We start from the raw sequence: 15,051 nt of genomic DNA on the forward strand, positions 1-15,051 counted from the left end.
GTGTTTCCGTTTCTGTCCTATGTTTCACATAAATATCGCTCTCCAGATTTCCATGGGCGACCTTGTGTATTCTATAGGCATTGTTGCTCAGTTTTCCATGTTTGTTCTTGTATATTGCTTGTATATTGTGGAGTAGGTTTCTATGCATTTCCTGTGCGCACCTTGACCGCCGCTCTTTAGGCTAGACAGGTCATTGTGTTAAAACTGGCTGCTGACCTCTGCGTTGACTGGCATCTCCAAGCTCGAATCCGGCAAAGCCAACAGAGCTGTCCAGCCTTCCAACGTCGGTAAATCGGTTCTCATTAAATCTGGCAATAACAACAGTTCAACTCTTAGAAATTAAGGAGCTACAACATCAAAATTCCAAGGTGCCTATGAATACCCTTGCATTTTGCACATATCATGCTCTGTTTCCATTCTACCCCTCCTGACATACACGAATATATTTTCTGGGCTCTCCTGTTCGACTCTGGGCTGGTACGTTTCTGTGTCTCCACAGCAGACCTCCTGCCCTGGCCCATTCTCCTTTCATAGACCACGAGCCCTGCGGCAGCGGCTCTAAGCCCTGGCCCCGTGCTACCACCAGCCCCTGCGGCTGCGAAGGAGCAGCGCGAGCAGAGGTCGCCGCGGCTCTGGTGGCTCCATTAAGGATGCAGCAGAAGGTAGACTAGCTGTCAAATTCTCAAAATTTGAGTGACGACGATTGCGACCAATCCTCGAGGACCGGGAGGCGGGTACATAATCCTCAGATACCCTCTCACTTTTGATTGGCAGTTGTGGCACACCCGGTCACCGGCTATCCACCGAAGGCCAATGAGAAGGGAGAAAAGGCGTGACTACGTCTTTGCTCCTGCCCTCTCTCTGGGTTTATTCAGAGTTATATCAAGAAATGCAGTTGAGAGAAGGCAGTGTGAGGGAGGTAGAGCTTCTTCCTTAGCGCGGCTCCCAGCAGTCAACGGCACCTCTATGGATTACTCTGCTGCCTTCTCTGCTCAAAGGCACAAGGATGCACACCTCTTGCTCTGACAAGAAGTTGCGGACTTCATCCATGCACAGGGATGGGAATTGCTTGCACTGCTGTCTCGGAATTCACACCGCGGGATAAACAAGGCACCTGTTCGCAGGATTTGTGTCTGAATTCCTACATATACATATATATTTTGGTGGCTTTTTTCTTCTCACCCGAGGCATTCGCCGACCTGGCAAATCAACGTGGAGAGGTTGACTAAATGAGACCACTAAATGGCATTTCGCCTCGGAGTTGGAAGATATAGTTGGACGGAACCTTTCTTAATTTCTCTTGCTTTTTATCTGGCTAAAGCGTTTTTGATGGTTTTCCAAAACTGATATCAGAAGAATCAGTTCCTGCTATATGGGCTGGAGCAGATTGCTCCTATTAACTGCAGCTGTTTGTGCCAGGAAAATGGGCAGTTTGTAAACTTATACGCTTACATGCACATGTTAATATTCGACCTGGGATACAGATCTTTTTATTTGCATATGTGGATTTTGGGGAATGGGGACATCAACGAGGCATGTGTGTCTTTGTCAAAGACCACCTACTCGGCTCTGCCTGCAACCCTGCCACCTGCACTACTCTCCTGGAACTAATCACAAGGCACGAGCTTCCAGCACAGCCGTAGGCAGACGAGATTAGTGTCTGGCAAAACTGACCGCTTCCCTCTTGGCAGCAGCCGGAAGCCTTTGCACCTCGTTAAATCGGCAGCTAAAAAAACTGTGCACGCCAGAGGCACCGTCCCTGTTGATACCTGCCACGTTTTTACACTGCAGTCTTTCCATCGAGGTAGCTGTTCAGACACATTAGAAAGCGAGGTATATGGTAAGTAACTGAATGGTTTTGATCAGTTATGTGCAGCTTTGTGCCCATGTGAACGGCAGCCGCCGGTCTCAATCCCCCTCTCCCCCTCCCCATACACTTCGTACCTCGTAGTATCTGCTTAAGTTGTACGTGAATGATGCTTTATCGTGTTCGGGGTTTCAAGGCTGGGGCACCGCATCGTGGTAGCTGCATTCAACGCTGCTTCCTGGCATTGCCCCTTAGTTGTACAACCCGATTGACTGCAGCGTGTGCACTGGCCATCCCCGAGCCTTTGAAGTCCAGCTTGCCAGACGACTGGGAGGTTGAGCTTCAGGGAGCACATGCATCCAGTGTGCGTGTTCGGGGGATGGGGCTGCGGGGGTGAACACAACACATTTTGCTCGCCAGCTGACAGTGCAGTTAGGGGGCATGCTGGTAGGCAGCTAAAGGATATTTTGTTGCAGCCATTAAACCAGGGTGGAAATGTGTGATGCAAATGAACAGTACAATGTGGAGGGGATGATTAGAGAGGAACGCGGGGAAACTATGGCTGCAGTTAATCAGGAAAGTACTTAATTTCATTGGCCGGACGTGCAGATAATCCTGATGCCTGTGCATTAGCCTCAGATCAGTGCAGGCGATAGTTCACACAATGAAATTGTGAAAGTGTGTGTGGTTTACATATATTCACATTGATTTTGTGTGTAGATACATGCACACACAATGCGCATGCATGCAAAACCTTATATAGGAAACTTTATTTTTTTGAGACAGGATTGTAAATGTGTGCTGTGATGTTTGTGCGTATATTGTAAAGTTAGTAAAACAATTATGTCTGTTTGAATCTTTTGACAGCCGCTGACTCCTCAATTAGACATGAGTGTTGAAGTATCCTGCAGTCCATGCACCCCGTCCCCTGCACTTCACAGCGCACACATCTGTGGGAAACTGTGAACCCTGGCACGTAGCAGAAGAAAGACTTACCCCCACCATGGATTTAAGGGATTTTTACCTGTTCGCTGCCCTCATTGCCTGCTTGAGGCTGGACTCTGCTATAGCCCAAGAACTTATCTACACCATCCGTGAGGAGATGCCTGAAAACTTTCCCATAGGCAACATACCAAAGGATCTGAACATCTCGCACATCAATGCTGCCACGGGCACAGGTGCCAGTCTGTTTTACAAGCTGGTGTCCAAGGCGGGGGATGCCCCCCTGGTGAAAGTGTCCAGCAGCACCGGGGAAATCTTCACCACCTCTGCTAAGATCGACAGGGAGAAGCTGTGCCCTGGAGCTGCCTACTCAGAAGAGAATGAGTGCTTCTTTGAGCTTGAAGTTGTCATCTTGCCCAATGACTATTTTAGGCTCATTAAAATCAAAATTATTGTGAAGGACACCAACGACAATGCACCTATGTTCCCCTCCACTGTGATTAACATCTCCATCCCTGAGAACACCCTGATCAATAGTCGCTTCCCCATCCCCTCTGCGGCTGACCCCGACACTGGGGACAATGGCGTACAGCACTATGAGCTGCTCAATGGGCAGAGTGTCTTTGGGCTGGATATTGTGGAGACACCTGAAGGTGAGAAGTGGCCACAGCTGATTGTGCAGCAGAGCCTAGACCGGGAACAGAAGGACACCTATGTAATGAAGATCAAGGTTCAAGATGGAGGTGACCCTCAAAAATCCAGTACAGCCATCCTGCAGGTCACAGTGAGTGATGTGAATGATAACAAACCTGTTTTCAAGGAGAGCCAGATAGAGGTGCACATTCCTGAGAATGCACCACCAGGTACCTCGGTTATCCAGCTGCATGCCACAGATGCAGACATTGGCAACAATGCTGAAATCCGCTACATCTTTGGTGCCACTGTCACCCCGGCTACACAGAAACTTTTTGCCTTGAACAGTAGCTCTGGCCTGATCACAGTGCAGAGGCCTCTGGACAGAGAAGAGACATCAGTGCACAAGGTGTCTGTGATGGCTACAGATGGCAGCTCAACACCAGCTAGAGCCACAGTTACAATCAACGTGACTGATGTGAATGACAACCCGCCCAACATAGATCTAAGGTACATTATCACCCCTATCAATGGCACTGTGTACCTATCCGAGAAGGATCCCATCAACACCAAGATCGCCCTGATCACAGTCTCGGACAAGGACACAGATGTGAATGGAAAAGTGATCTGCTTCATTGAGAAAGAGGTACCATTCCATCTCAAGGCTGTCTATGACAACCAGTACCTGCTGGAGACCTCTGCTCCACTGGACTATGAGGGTACTAGGGAGTTCAGCTTCAAGATTGTGGCAGCGGATACAGGCAAGCCCAGCTTGAACCATTCTGCCCTGGTTCGAGTAGAGTTGGAAGATGAGAATGACAACCCACCAATCTTCAGCCAACCAGTCATTGAGCTCTCAGTTTCTGAAAACAACCGCCGTGGCCTCTATTTGACCACCATCACAGCCACTGATGAGGACCGTGGCAAGAATGCAGAGCTGGTCTACCAGTTGGGACCTAATGCATCCTTCTTTGAGCTTGATCGGCGCACAGGTGTGCTTACAGCATCCCGGGTGCTGGACCGCGAGGAACAAGAGAGGTTCATCTTCACGGTGACAGCCCGTGATGGGGGCACCCCACCCCTGCAGAGCCAGGCTGCCGTCATTGTCACGGTTCTGGATGAAAATGACAACAGTCCCAAGTTCACTCACAATCACTTCCACTTCTTCGTGTCTGAAAACCTACCAAAGTACAGCACAGTGGGTGTGATCACTGTGACTGACACTGATGCCGGCGAGAACCGAGCAGTCACCCTGTCCCTGCTCAATGACAATGACAACTTTGTTCTGGACCCTTACTCTGGGGTCATCAAGTCCAACGTGTCCTTTGACAAGGAGCAGCAAGGCTCATACACCTTTGATGTGCGGGCTGTTGATGGTGGGCACCCTCCACGCTCCTCGGCTGCCAGGGTCACCATCAACATTATGGACGTGAATGACAACAGCCCAGTAGTGCTTTCACCACCCTCCAACACCTCCTTCCGACTGGTACCATTATCCACTATCCCTGGCTCTGTGGTAGCTGAAGTCTTTGCTGTGGACAGTGATACGGGCATGAATGCTGAACTCAAATACAGCATTGTAAGTGGCAACCAGCGGGGCCTCTTCCGCATTGACCCCGTGACAGGCAACATTACCCTAGAGGAGAAGCCCAGTGCTGCTGATCTGGGCCTTCATCGTCTGGTAGTCAATATTAGTGATTTTGGCTACCCCAGGGCCCTGCACACTCTGGTCATGGTCTTCCTATATGTGAATGAGACAGCAAGCAATGCATCCCTGATCCAGGAGATGATCCGTCGCACCCTAGAAACCCCACTTGACAGGACCATTGGTGGTGCCAGTGAGTCTTATCAGAATGAGGACTACCTTACGCTCATGATTGCCATTGTGGCTGGAGCCATGGTGGTGCTCGTGGTCATCTTTGTAACGGTGTTGCTGCGCTGTCGCCATGCATCACGTTTTAAGGCAGCTCAGCGCAACAAACAGGGTGCTGAGTGGATGTCCCCACACCAGGAGAACAAGCAGGGCAAGAAGAAGAAGCGCAGGAAGCGCAAAGCACCCAAGAGTTCGCTGCTTAACTTTGTCACCATCGAGGAGGCCAAGGCAGATGGGGTGGCCCGTGAACCCATCAATGGCACGGTTAGTAGCCTTCCTGCAGAGCTGGAGGAGCAGAGCATCGGTCGCTTCGAGTGGGGCACAGCACCACCAAGCAGCACCTTCAAACCACCTGCCAGCCCGGACCTGGCAAAGCACTACAAGAGTGCCTCCCCACAGGCGGCCTTCCACCTCAAGGCTGACAGCACACCGGCCTCGGTAAAGAAGCACCATGCCATCCAGGAACTGCCTCTGGACAACACGTTTGTGGGGGGCTGCGACACCCTCTCCAAGCGCTCTTCCACTAGCTCAGACCACTTCAGTGCCTCAGAGTGCAGCTCCCAGGGCGGCTTCAAGGCCAAGGGCCCCCTGCACAGCAGACAGGTAAACGAGCACTTTTACTGGTCTCTAAGTACTGCATACAAGTGCCCCCTCAACCAGTATTGAAGTGCCACCGCCCCTTTTCTTTTCATCTACTTTGGCTTAGTTTATATGTATATATTGGAGAAGGGGAAAAGAATGCAGGCCCTGCATTCTACTTTTCGCTATTTCTAAGGCTTTCTGGAGGATTCTGTCATAACTGCGAGTTTGTAAGAGTTGCACAGTATAAATGTTCACTTTAAAAAGTGAATGCAATGTACCAAAAAATTATTTGTGTCACCATGTCTCTCAAAGCCCCAATGTAAACTAAGGTGAAATTAGAAGAGAATCGAGGTAACTGAAAACTAACAGTATTAAGCATGTTTGTGTTAGATTTGCGCCAGCTCAGTCACAATCCAACCACACGTGCAACTCAAACTCGCGGTTGTGTTAGTGACGAACGCTAGAGTTAAGTTAGAAAAACAGGCTCAAGTTGTATTGCAAACATTTTTTCATTCCCCTCACACAATAGAACATTCAAAGGCTCACGTTGTTTTTAGGACCATCCTGGTGAGCTGAGCAGGAAGTTTGTGTCCCTACACTACCCAACCATGCTTCATAAATATCCCACCTTCACCCAGGCACTGAGACATCCTTGTTAATTATTGGTGGTGTTAGCGGTAATGGTATTAGTGGGTTTATGATGAATAGAAAACAGGTAGGACACTCATCAGGGTGGAGTTAAGGTCAGATGCAAGCTCTGCTTTCATGTGCGCCTTGCTAATTCAGACAGACAGCCCAAATCTTTAAAGTCAAACACCTAACCCTGCCAGTGTCTGTACAGCGTAATCCCAGCACAATAGAACACAGAGCGTATTCCGCTGTTTTTCTTTGGTCTGTCGCCCTGAAACCACAGCTGGCAACGTGCTCATTACATTACATCCAGCAGTTAGCTGGAAACGTATTATCCGACACGCAGGCTTGGGAAAAAAAAAACTTGTACTTTCATGCCCTGTGCCTCGGTGACCAGGAGCACGTGCAGACCAGGGTCCAGGTGTACAATTTCGCAACTAGGCCGCTCTTCTTGTTTACAGTTACCGTTACAACCTAGAAACATCTTAGGTTCTACTATGTGTATATTTCAAGCCAGCATGCCTGACAGCTCCTCGTAAGCCTCTCCATTGATGATACCGTGTCACAGCAGATCTGCTCAGCTTCCACTGTGAAATATAAGACACCAGGCGGGATTAGGTGCTATGGAACTCATATTTCAAATCCCGCATTAGTTATTCTTAGGTCTCCTAATTCCTCGCTAATAAAAGATTTGAACTCAGCACTTCTGAGGCAATCCCCGTGGACACTTCCTGCCAGCGCTGCCTGAGACGGCTCGCGCTGCCTGTAGATGGCGCTACAGCACTACGTCGGAGGCGCTGGCCAGGCGCCAGCCCTGCAGTACATTATTGACAAGGGGAGGAAAAGGGAGGACCAAGCCCGTGGCAGAGCCAAAGGAAGCTTTTATTTAGAGGAAGTGGCACTGGAGGGCACCGGAGCACCCCATTACACGGCGCTCGCTCGCACTGACTTCCCAGGCTGCCGGCAGTTTTCAGTCTTTTCACGCAGTGCTTGGCGACTTACGCCCTACCATTCACTGCGCATTTCTATTCAGCCTGCGCCCCAGGGAGGTGTGTGTAGCAAGTGATGTGAACCGGAGTGTACCCCGGGGACGCGTTTTAGCATCCTGAAATGAGGAGAAGCGCGCTGCCAAGTTATAACATTCCCCTTCACCGAGCCCCTTGAAGCAAGCAGCTGCAAACAGTATTTAGAGCACAGGATACCGCCTCCAGTCTGGTGGATAAGGAGGGCGGTTTGTGGTATCCATCTGACGCCCATTCTTGATCATTTCATCGAAATGTTGTAAGGGTTTAGTCGAAAAGTAAACACGGTAGGGAAATCTTCACTTTATTTGGGACCAGAGGCGTAGACACTGTGTCGTGGGCCATAGTGCAAGGAAGGAAATGGGCCCTGAGGTCGTTGTTTGAACTGTGAAATACATAAATACGCAGGGTTCAGAGGGCCCGTCTGGACCCCTGTGCCACTGCACCTGCTGCCCTAATGGAAGTTACTGTCCGTGATTGGGACACGAAATAGAGCTCAGAGGCCAACGAACACCCCCATCCCCAACCCCATAGCTGCAATGATTAGTAGTAATTTTAATATATGACCCTTTAGTCTGCGTCTGACCCATTGTCGGGCGTGCAGCCGTCTTCCTCCGAGTTTGGGGTCCGGGAGGGCTCTGAGAGTTTTAATTCCGTGCTTTCATTTCCAGCGACGGCCCCATTCTCTCTCCCTGCGCAGCAAAGCCTTATCTACCACGCTTTATTGACAGCACTTTCATTGTGACTGCGGGCTTTACAGTAAGCTGTTTATTGCTGTTCTCCAACTCGGCTGACAGCAATTGGGGAATTAATTTTCTTGCCCCTGGTGTACTTTCTTGGGTATAAACAACAGATGTTAAAGATATGAAAACGGTGACCCACTTAAATGCGTCTGCTCTACTAAAGCAGTGTCTTAATCACGCACGCAGCCGTAGCCCGACTTGAGGCAGAAGCGGCATCACGTTTTTAATTTACGCTCTAAAGCTTTTTAAAGACCCAGCAACGTTCTCGGCTGCTGGCCCTGTTTTTTTTGTTTACCTGCGTGCCAATCTTTCCTATGCAGGGGCCTTTCAGTGTAAACTGTTTACAGCCCAGAGGGAGATTGATGTAGTCTTTATTCTATCCGCAGATACTGTATGCGTACAGTATCGTGGCCACGATTGGCAAACATGCACGTTGTGCCATTGTCTGATACGTTTGTGTCATTGAGAACCACGTGGGGGCCTTGAGCCGTGGAGCTGTGCATGGTCCTGAAATAAGCTGATGCTCACCGCCCATGCAGTAGCACCAAGCTAGTCGAACATAAAAGAGTGGAGCATAGCGCCCAAATAGCTTTCAAGGACGGTCCTTGATGCAAAAGACCACTCAACAAGTAAGTTCCCACTGTAAAACAATCTCAGTGCCATGAATGCAGCAGGTGAAGCGGCTCAGGGTTCGGGAGAGTGATGGCCCACCGTTAACTAGTTGTATCTGTTAATTCTACTTACCAACGAGGTAGGGACACAGATTCTTTGCAAGTATCCAGACCAATGCTACCCTTTTTTGCCCTATCATGTAGCAAAATGGAGACACGCCTTTCTTCCGTGGCGACAACAACAATCAGAGAAGTGTATCACATACAGCTCGTGTATGCATCAACAAGGAGCATAGTTCCATACACAAACGTGCCACCTAGTGAAAATGTGCTCACTGACACTTCCAAAAAGGTGTACAGCGGATAGGGAAACACTGTCCCCTCCACAAACATAACTACATGTCCATTATACATACACCCCTGTGCTTCTGAGCCCATTCATTATACAAGAGTCGATGATGTTCCTTTAAGGAAAGTATTAGGACTTAAGTCTGATTTAACTTCAGGTGCCATTAAGTTAAATACCGACTTAAAGTGCCTTGAAAGTTCAGAACTCTACTGGCCTTGAATGAAGTAAAATTTTTGCTGAACACTCGCGCATCTGCTAAATGCATTTTTGAATTTGATGGCATATCAATAAGTCTCAAAAAGCCCAAAACACTTTGTGCCAAACAGTGAGTAGAAATAAGTCACACACCTGTTTGAAAGCAAAAATGATCCATCTATCTATCTATCTCACTCACACACGCTCTCTCTCTTCCTAAAAGATACATAGGGCCTGATTACAACTTTGGAGGACGGTGTTAAACCGTCCCAAAAGTGGCGGATATACCACCTACCGTATTACGAGTCCATTATATCCTATGGAACTCGTAATACGGTAGGTGGTATATCCGTCACTTTTGGGACGGTTTAACACCGTCCTCCAAAGTTGTAATCAGGCCCATAGTGTTCTTTTGCAAAGTATGTGCACGTCCTCTATCTCCACCTACTCAAGGTGGTCTAAACCCATTTATTTCAGGATCCACTCATTAACCATTTTTACAATACTCCTCTAAAACCTAAAAATTCTTTTGATATGGCTTGCTATTTTTCTGGTTTTCCTAATTTAAAATACCTGAAATTTGCTAATCCAAGAAGCACATAATCTATAAGAACATAGTCATAACTAATCTAAAATCAGTCAAAACCTGGCGAACCAATGCCCCAGACCTCTGCTCTGGTTGAAAAGTATAGATTACATCCTCTGAAAAATTACGAACCCAGACAAGCTCAGTATTGAAGCACCCAGTATACCTTCCTCCCTTACCAAGCAATCTGACATGTTGTGCGTTTTTGTACTTGTAGTCTTGATTATTGCCTTCTTGACCTTTATAATTCAATAAGGGGACGGCTACTCATAGTGGCCAATGGCAATATGTAACATCTTAAGCCTAATGGTGCACGGGACATAGACAATTTAACATCATTTGAAAAAGTAAACAACGTGTTAGAGCCATAAGGTGAAATCATCCATTCTGATGAAAAATGGTCCATATCTGCAGTTTTAGCTAGTGCCTTGCTTTCTTACTCATCTGTTTTCAGGTTGCACACTCCTTATTCTTGATACACCGCACCTTTTTGACATCAGATCACCCACAAAAGTCCAGTCCCTATTCAAAACATATATCTTCTGCCACAGTACCCCAGAGCATGTGTTCTGCCTTCTTCCAGCCGTGCACTTCAGTGACTGACTTTGCTACTGCGATCAGCAGTTGCTGTTCACTGTTCCTGTGAACAGTCTGCCAGGCTTTGTAGGCATAGCCATCCCCTCATCTCTCCTCGCTTGACTGGGCAGTGCCACTTCTGACAACACCTGCCAATAAAGAGCCACATGAATGATGTCAAGGTAAAACGTGAACTGCATCTCCCTCTCGGACAGTTGTAATTAGGGACTTGAAAGACATATTCCGGATCAACACTTAAAGAAACGGTGCTCGCTCTTTTCTATATATGCATTATAATCACAAAGTTCAAAAGGAAAAGGTGTTGACTGCGCATTACCAAACATGGACAGCTGCACACCTTGGCCATTTCAAGCAGAACTAACTGCTGAGTGTCAATAAATGGAAACTAGCCACCTACCACCTGAAGTGTACTATTTTGCTGACCAGTTGAAATAGAAACATATGTTTTTTTTTTTTTTTTGCCTGGGTACTGATCAGACCACTTCTCTGCGGAAAGACTTTGCATTTGACGCCTTTACATTTATCAAGAGTATAGTTTTTATGTAAAATGTGAATTGTAAGCCTTATTGAATAGTTTTCTGTCCACTCTCATGTTTGGAATGTGACACTGGTGGCATTTGTGGTGATTTTACTGCTGACTCTGTGGCTATCTTATTATAGTGTGTCGAGTTCATGACATTTCTCTTGAGAAGGCCTCATTGGACGGGGCATGTCGAACCACAGCATGGTACAATGTAGTCTGGTGATAGTAATGACCGACCGACATACAAAACATCTCTCCTGGGATAACTTTTATGCGTATCTTCCTCATTTTTTCAGTGCAGATATCCCGAAAAACAGATTGGATGTATATGTATTTGTGAGTCTGCGACCTTATTATGAAGAGGAAGGGGAGGTGCCCCACAAATAGTGGTGCGAGGTTCTCCGAAGAGAAACAAAAAAAAACTTCCCAATTGATTCATATAGGAGTGCTTAGTTTATGAATTATGCGAGACAAGAGTCATGCAGCTTGCACATGTCTTCCAGGGAATTGCAAGACACTGAAGAGTGAATGTAGACATTTTTCAAAATGGTAACCCAGGACCCCCCACGTGCTACTTAGACAATCTGCCCGTATAGCATAAATTGCAGTGGAACTCTGTTTTTTTTTCCTCAGGTGCATAGCTGCTGGTTACAACTGGTGATAGGCACTCACTTGCTTGACAGGAAGTAACATAGCTGCAGTACTTCAGAAATCACCCTAGTTCACGTGGAAGCACATTCCTCCAGTTGCATATCCATTTACCTCTCATAATGTTACTCCTTTGCTAATTGCATAGAATTGAATAAAATATCAGAAAGTTAACATTTTGCCCTTGTGACCTTCACATAATTTTACAGAATTAGGGTGAGCCTGGAGGGATTGCCTATGAATGGTGGTTAGTGAGTTCCACATTGAGTGTACTGTAGGAGGTGGCTGATGCAGTAGAGTAGCTCATGTATAATGTATTCAACTTATACCTTGATTGTTTTATTCTAGTAAAAACGTCGAATCTTCACAGAAACAGCTTTGCAGCTGTGAACATTCTAAGGAATGTGACTGAGTTGCATGCATAGCGTGCAGAAGTGTATAACATTTCTACGTACTAATGTCTCTACCCTAATGTTACCTGCTGTTTGAATATTTTAAAGTAATTTTGGGATTAAACCCATAACAGCAAAGTGTGAAAAGAGATCAGTTAACTTTCCATCATTCTCCCAGGATACAAATATATATATAATCCCTCTAGTAAATGGTAGGACAGGCAAGCTGTCTAACATCCTGACAAAATATGAGTTTGAGTAGTTCATTATTGTGTATATAACTCGAGTTACCGTCCTGTATGTGTTTTCCCTTGAGTTGAACAGGACAGGTTCTATTATTTTTAATGGTCTCCTCTTTACAGTACCAGAATTACATGGTTGCAGTGCTTATTTTGTGATCGTGTTTGCCGGTGCCTGGCACCAGCACTTATTTATAAACAAAAGCACTTGTTTATGCAAGTACACCACATTGTGGTGCTCATGGTCTATTTGTTTGGAACAGTGTGTGTGTGTGTAGCAAATCAGTGTGCTAGAAATGATAAAACTAGCACTTCAAAGACACTCCTACAGCTACAGGCGACCTTCAATAGGGCAAAGGTCACACTTCTTTCAGGGTGATGGTTAGTAGGTAATTCTGGCACTACCATTTGGCAGGCGTGGGAGGAGCTTTGGGTGGTGTCTGCTACAGTGGAATACCTTGGGCCTTGGCACTTATATTTTTACAAATTAAGAACTGCTTAGTGGGGAACTTCAAATGCTTAGAACCAGGTACCCCACATCCCATTGCCAACAGAACACACATCACTCAAATAAAAATAAATTATGTCCATTCTTTTTGTGGTTCCACACCCACAGATAGCTGGACAAAAGCCCGAGCAAGCTATCTTTTTTGCCACCATATACAGTGCCAATCGTTAAATATATGATTTCTACCTCTTTTCTTGTATCTAGTTTTAGGATGCTGGGTTCTTCTTTGGGTGTTATTGCACGCAACGTCACGTTAGCCACAAAACTATTTATCTCTGCACATATTCTTTTCAAAATATTTTTGACAGACTTACAGATTTTACTGACACTGAGAAATATTTAATGTGATGTTAATAGCTGAGATGTTCAGTTAACTGTTGTCTATAATGGAGTGAAGGTTCTCACTCTTCAGTTGTAGCTAATCAAATATATTGCTGGTGGAGTTTCAGCTGGCTCTACCACTGGAATCCCTTGACACTTCCAAAGCACACTAACAGGAATGACTTCACCATTTGCATTTAGAACAGGCTAGCATGCACACGGCAAGGAGAAAATCCAGAAGGCAGGCTGCGTGGAGTGGATTGTAATAAAGACAGAATTTAGAAACGTTGGTAATGATGTTGGGCCTTGGGTACCCTAGTGATATAGCACTACTGCAAATGAAGTAGGGAATGTTATGAGCTGATCCAGCACAGACCCTAGCCCCTTGAAGCCCACTAAGAAAATACTCGCTGAGTGATATGTGCAGATGGGCTCCAGTTGAAATTTGATGTAAATTTGGGGAATATGAGCCATCGCGCTTGGGTATTTGTAAATCCAGGGGTAGCAGAACATCAGGTCTCTCTAAGTGCAGGATGGCCCAAACCATCTCCTTGTTTGTCATGGATATTTATTTTTAGCTATTCAAAAATGAGCTCCCAATTTGGGATTTTGTTTCTTAAAAAAGATGTGTTGGCAGCAACATGGTGGCAGTGAGCACCGGTGAATGCACTGTCAGCAAAGAACGACCAACCAGCTGGTCGAGATCTTAAAATGCACTAGGCAGTGCTTAACTGCTGACTTGGAAGGGTGTTGGAACATGTGTCAGCCTCTAAATGAGGAACTCCATGTTTTATTACAATAAACCTTTAGTGCTGATTCCGCCTTTCAGATCCACCTAGGTGGGGATGTATGTTATATTTTCCGAAGCTTTTGCCTCTGGGCCTTGATTTATGGTGTTTGAGTAGTCCAATTGCCCAATTTCTAACTGCCCCCATATTGCAAAGTTACTGTTGAAAATATTTTAATTATCAAGACTTTTTGCAAATACCAAACGATGACATCGAATAACCTGAAACTGAGTAACACAAGAACACATATTTTAGGAGGTTTTTTGGTCATACTTTACTTAGATAACTACCGAGCTCAAAGGCAGTTGCTAAGAAATCTTGGGATTTATACCGAAATCAACTTTTACCGGAGCAATAAAGATTTCGAGCACCACAGTAATGCTGAAGAGTATTTTTACGTTAGTGTAAGGCTGTGGTCATGTTGCACATCAACTACATAAACAGTTTAAGTATATATTTTCGATTTCCTGTATGCTTGTTACCAATTTCAATTGCGATTTCATAGTGCTGTGGAATGTTTCGTCCCCCCTCTGAGATAAAAAAACACGTCTCTGCCTCCTTACTAACTGCAAACAAAGATTAGTTTTTAATTGTGCATAGATAGTTATGTTTTCAATATGCCAGGTATTGCATGGAAATGTCTGCATGATGTCCATGCACAAAACCTTCAGAAGCTTCCCCCCTCCTCTTTGTTATCTCAAACGTGGAAGAGGGCCGTAACAGATCCCTTTGGCCAGACTTTAAGTTAATTGAAATCAGGTCCTTCTGTCCCAGAGGACCACTTGGTCTTCTGAAGTATTCCACCGACGTGTCTGTTTCCAGCCAAACGTCCACTAATATGTTTGTTTGATTGCAGATGTTAATTGCCCCAGCCAGCAGGAAAACGTTGGCATGTTAATGTTTAGCAAAGGGTACAGCACTATATCATAAGGCAGACAAGCACAGCATAGCAAAACCCACTGCAGCAAAACAATCAAAGTGATGGTTCTTATCTCACAGAACAAATTACAACTGAGACTGTATGTCCAAATGACTACTAACAAGTACATAAAACATAGCAAA

At 46.0% G+C, this 15,051-nt stretch overlaps 1 protein-coding gene across 2 annotated transcripts in view; it reads left to right on the top strand.

Moving 5' to 3' along the window:
• The first annotated feature begins 879 nt into the window (after positions 1-879).
• The window catches only part of PCDH9 (protocadherin 9), a 355,811-nt gene continuing 341,639 nt past the window's right edge, over positions 880-15,051 (top strand). The window contains exons 1-2 of one of the 2 annotated variants that reach the window (XM_069205296.1): positions 880-1,840; positions 2,675-5,858. In XM_069205296.1, coding sequence (XP_069061397.1) covers positions 2,811-5,858 — 3,048 coding nt within the window. In that variant the 5' untranslated portion in view covers positions 880-1,840; positions 2,675-2,810. Of the gene's footprint in view, positions 1,841-2,674; positions 5,922-15,051 lie in introns of those variants that run through there. The other variant, XM_069205297.1, reaches the window with a different exon arrangement.

Source organism: Pleurodeles waltl, chromosome 8, assembly GCF_031143425.1.
Source record: "Pleurodeles waltl isolate 20211129_DDA chromosome 8, aPleWal1.hap1.20221129, whole genome shotgun sequence".
Lineage (NCBI taxonomy): Eukaryota > Metazoa > Chordata > Amphibia > Caudata > Salamandridae > Pleurodeles > Pleurodeles waltl.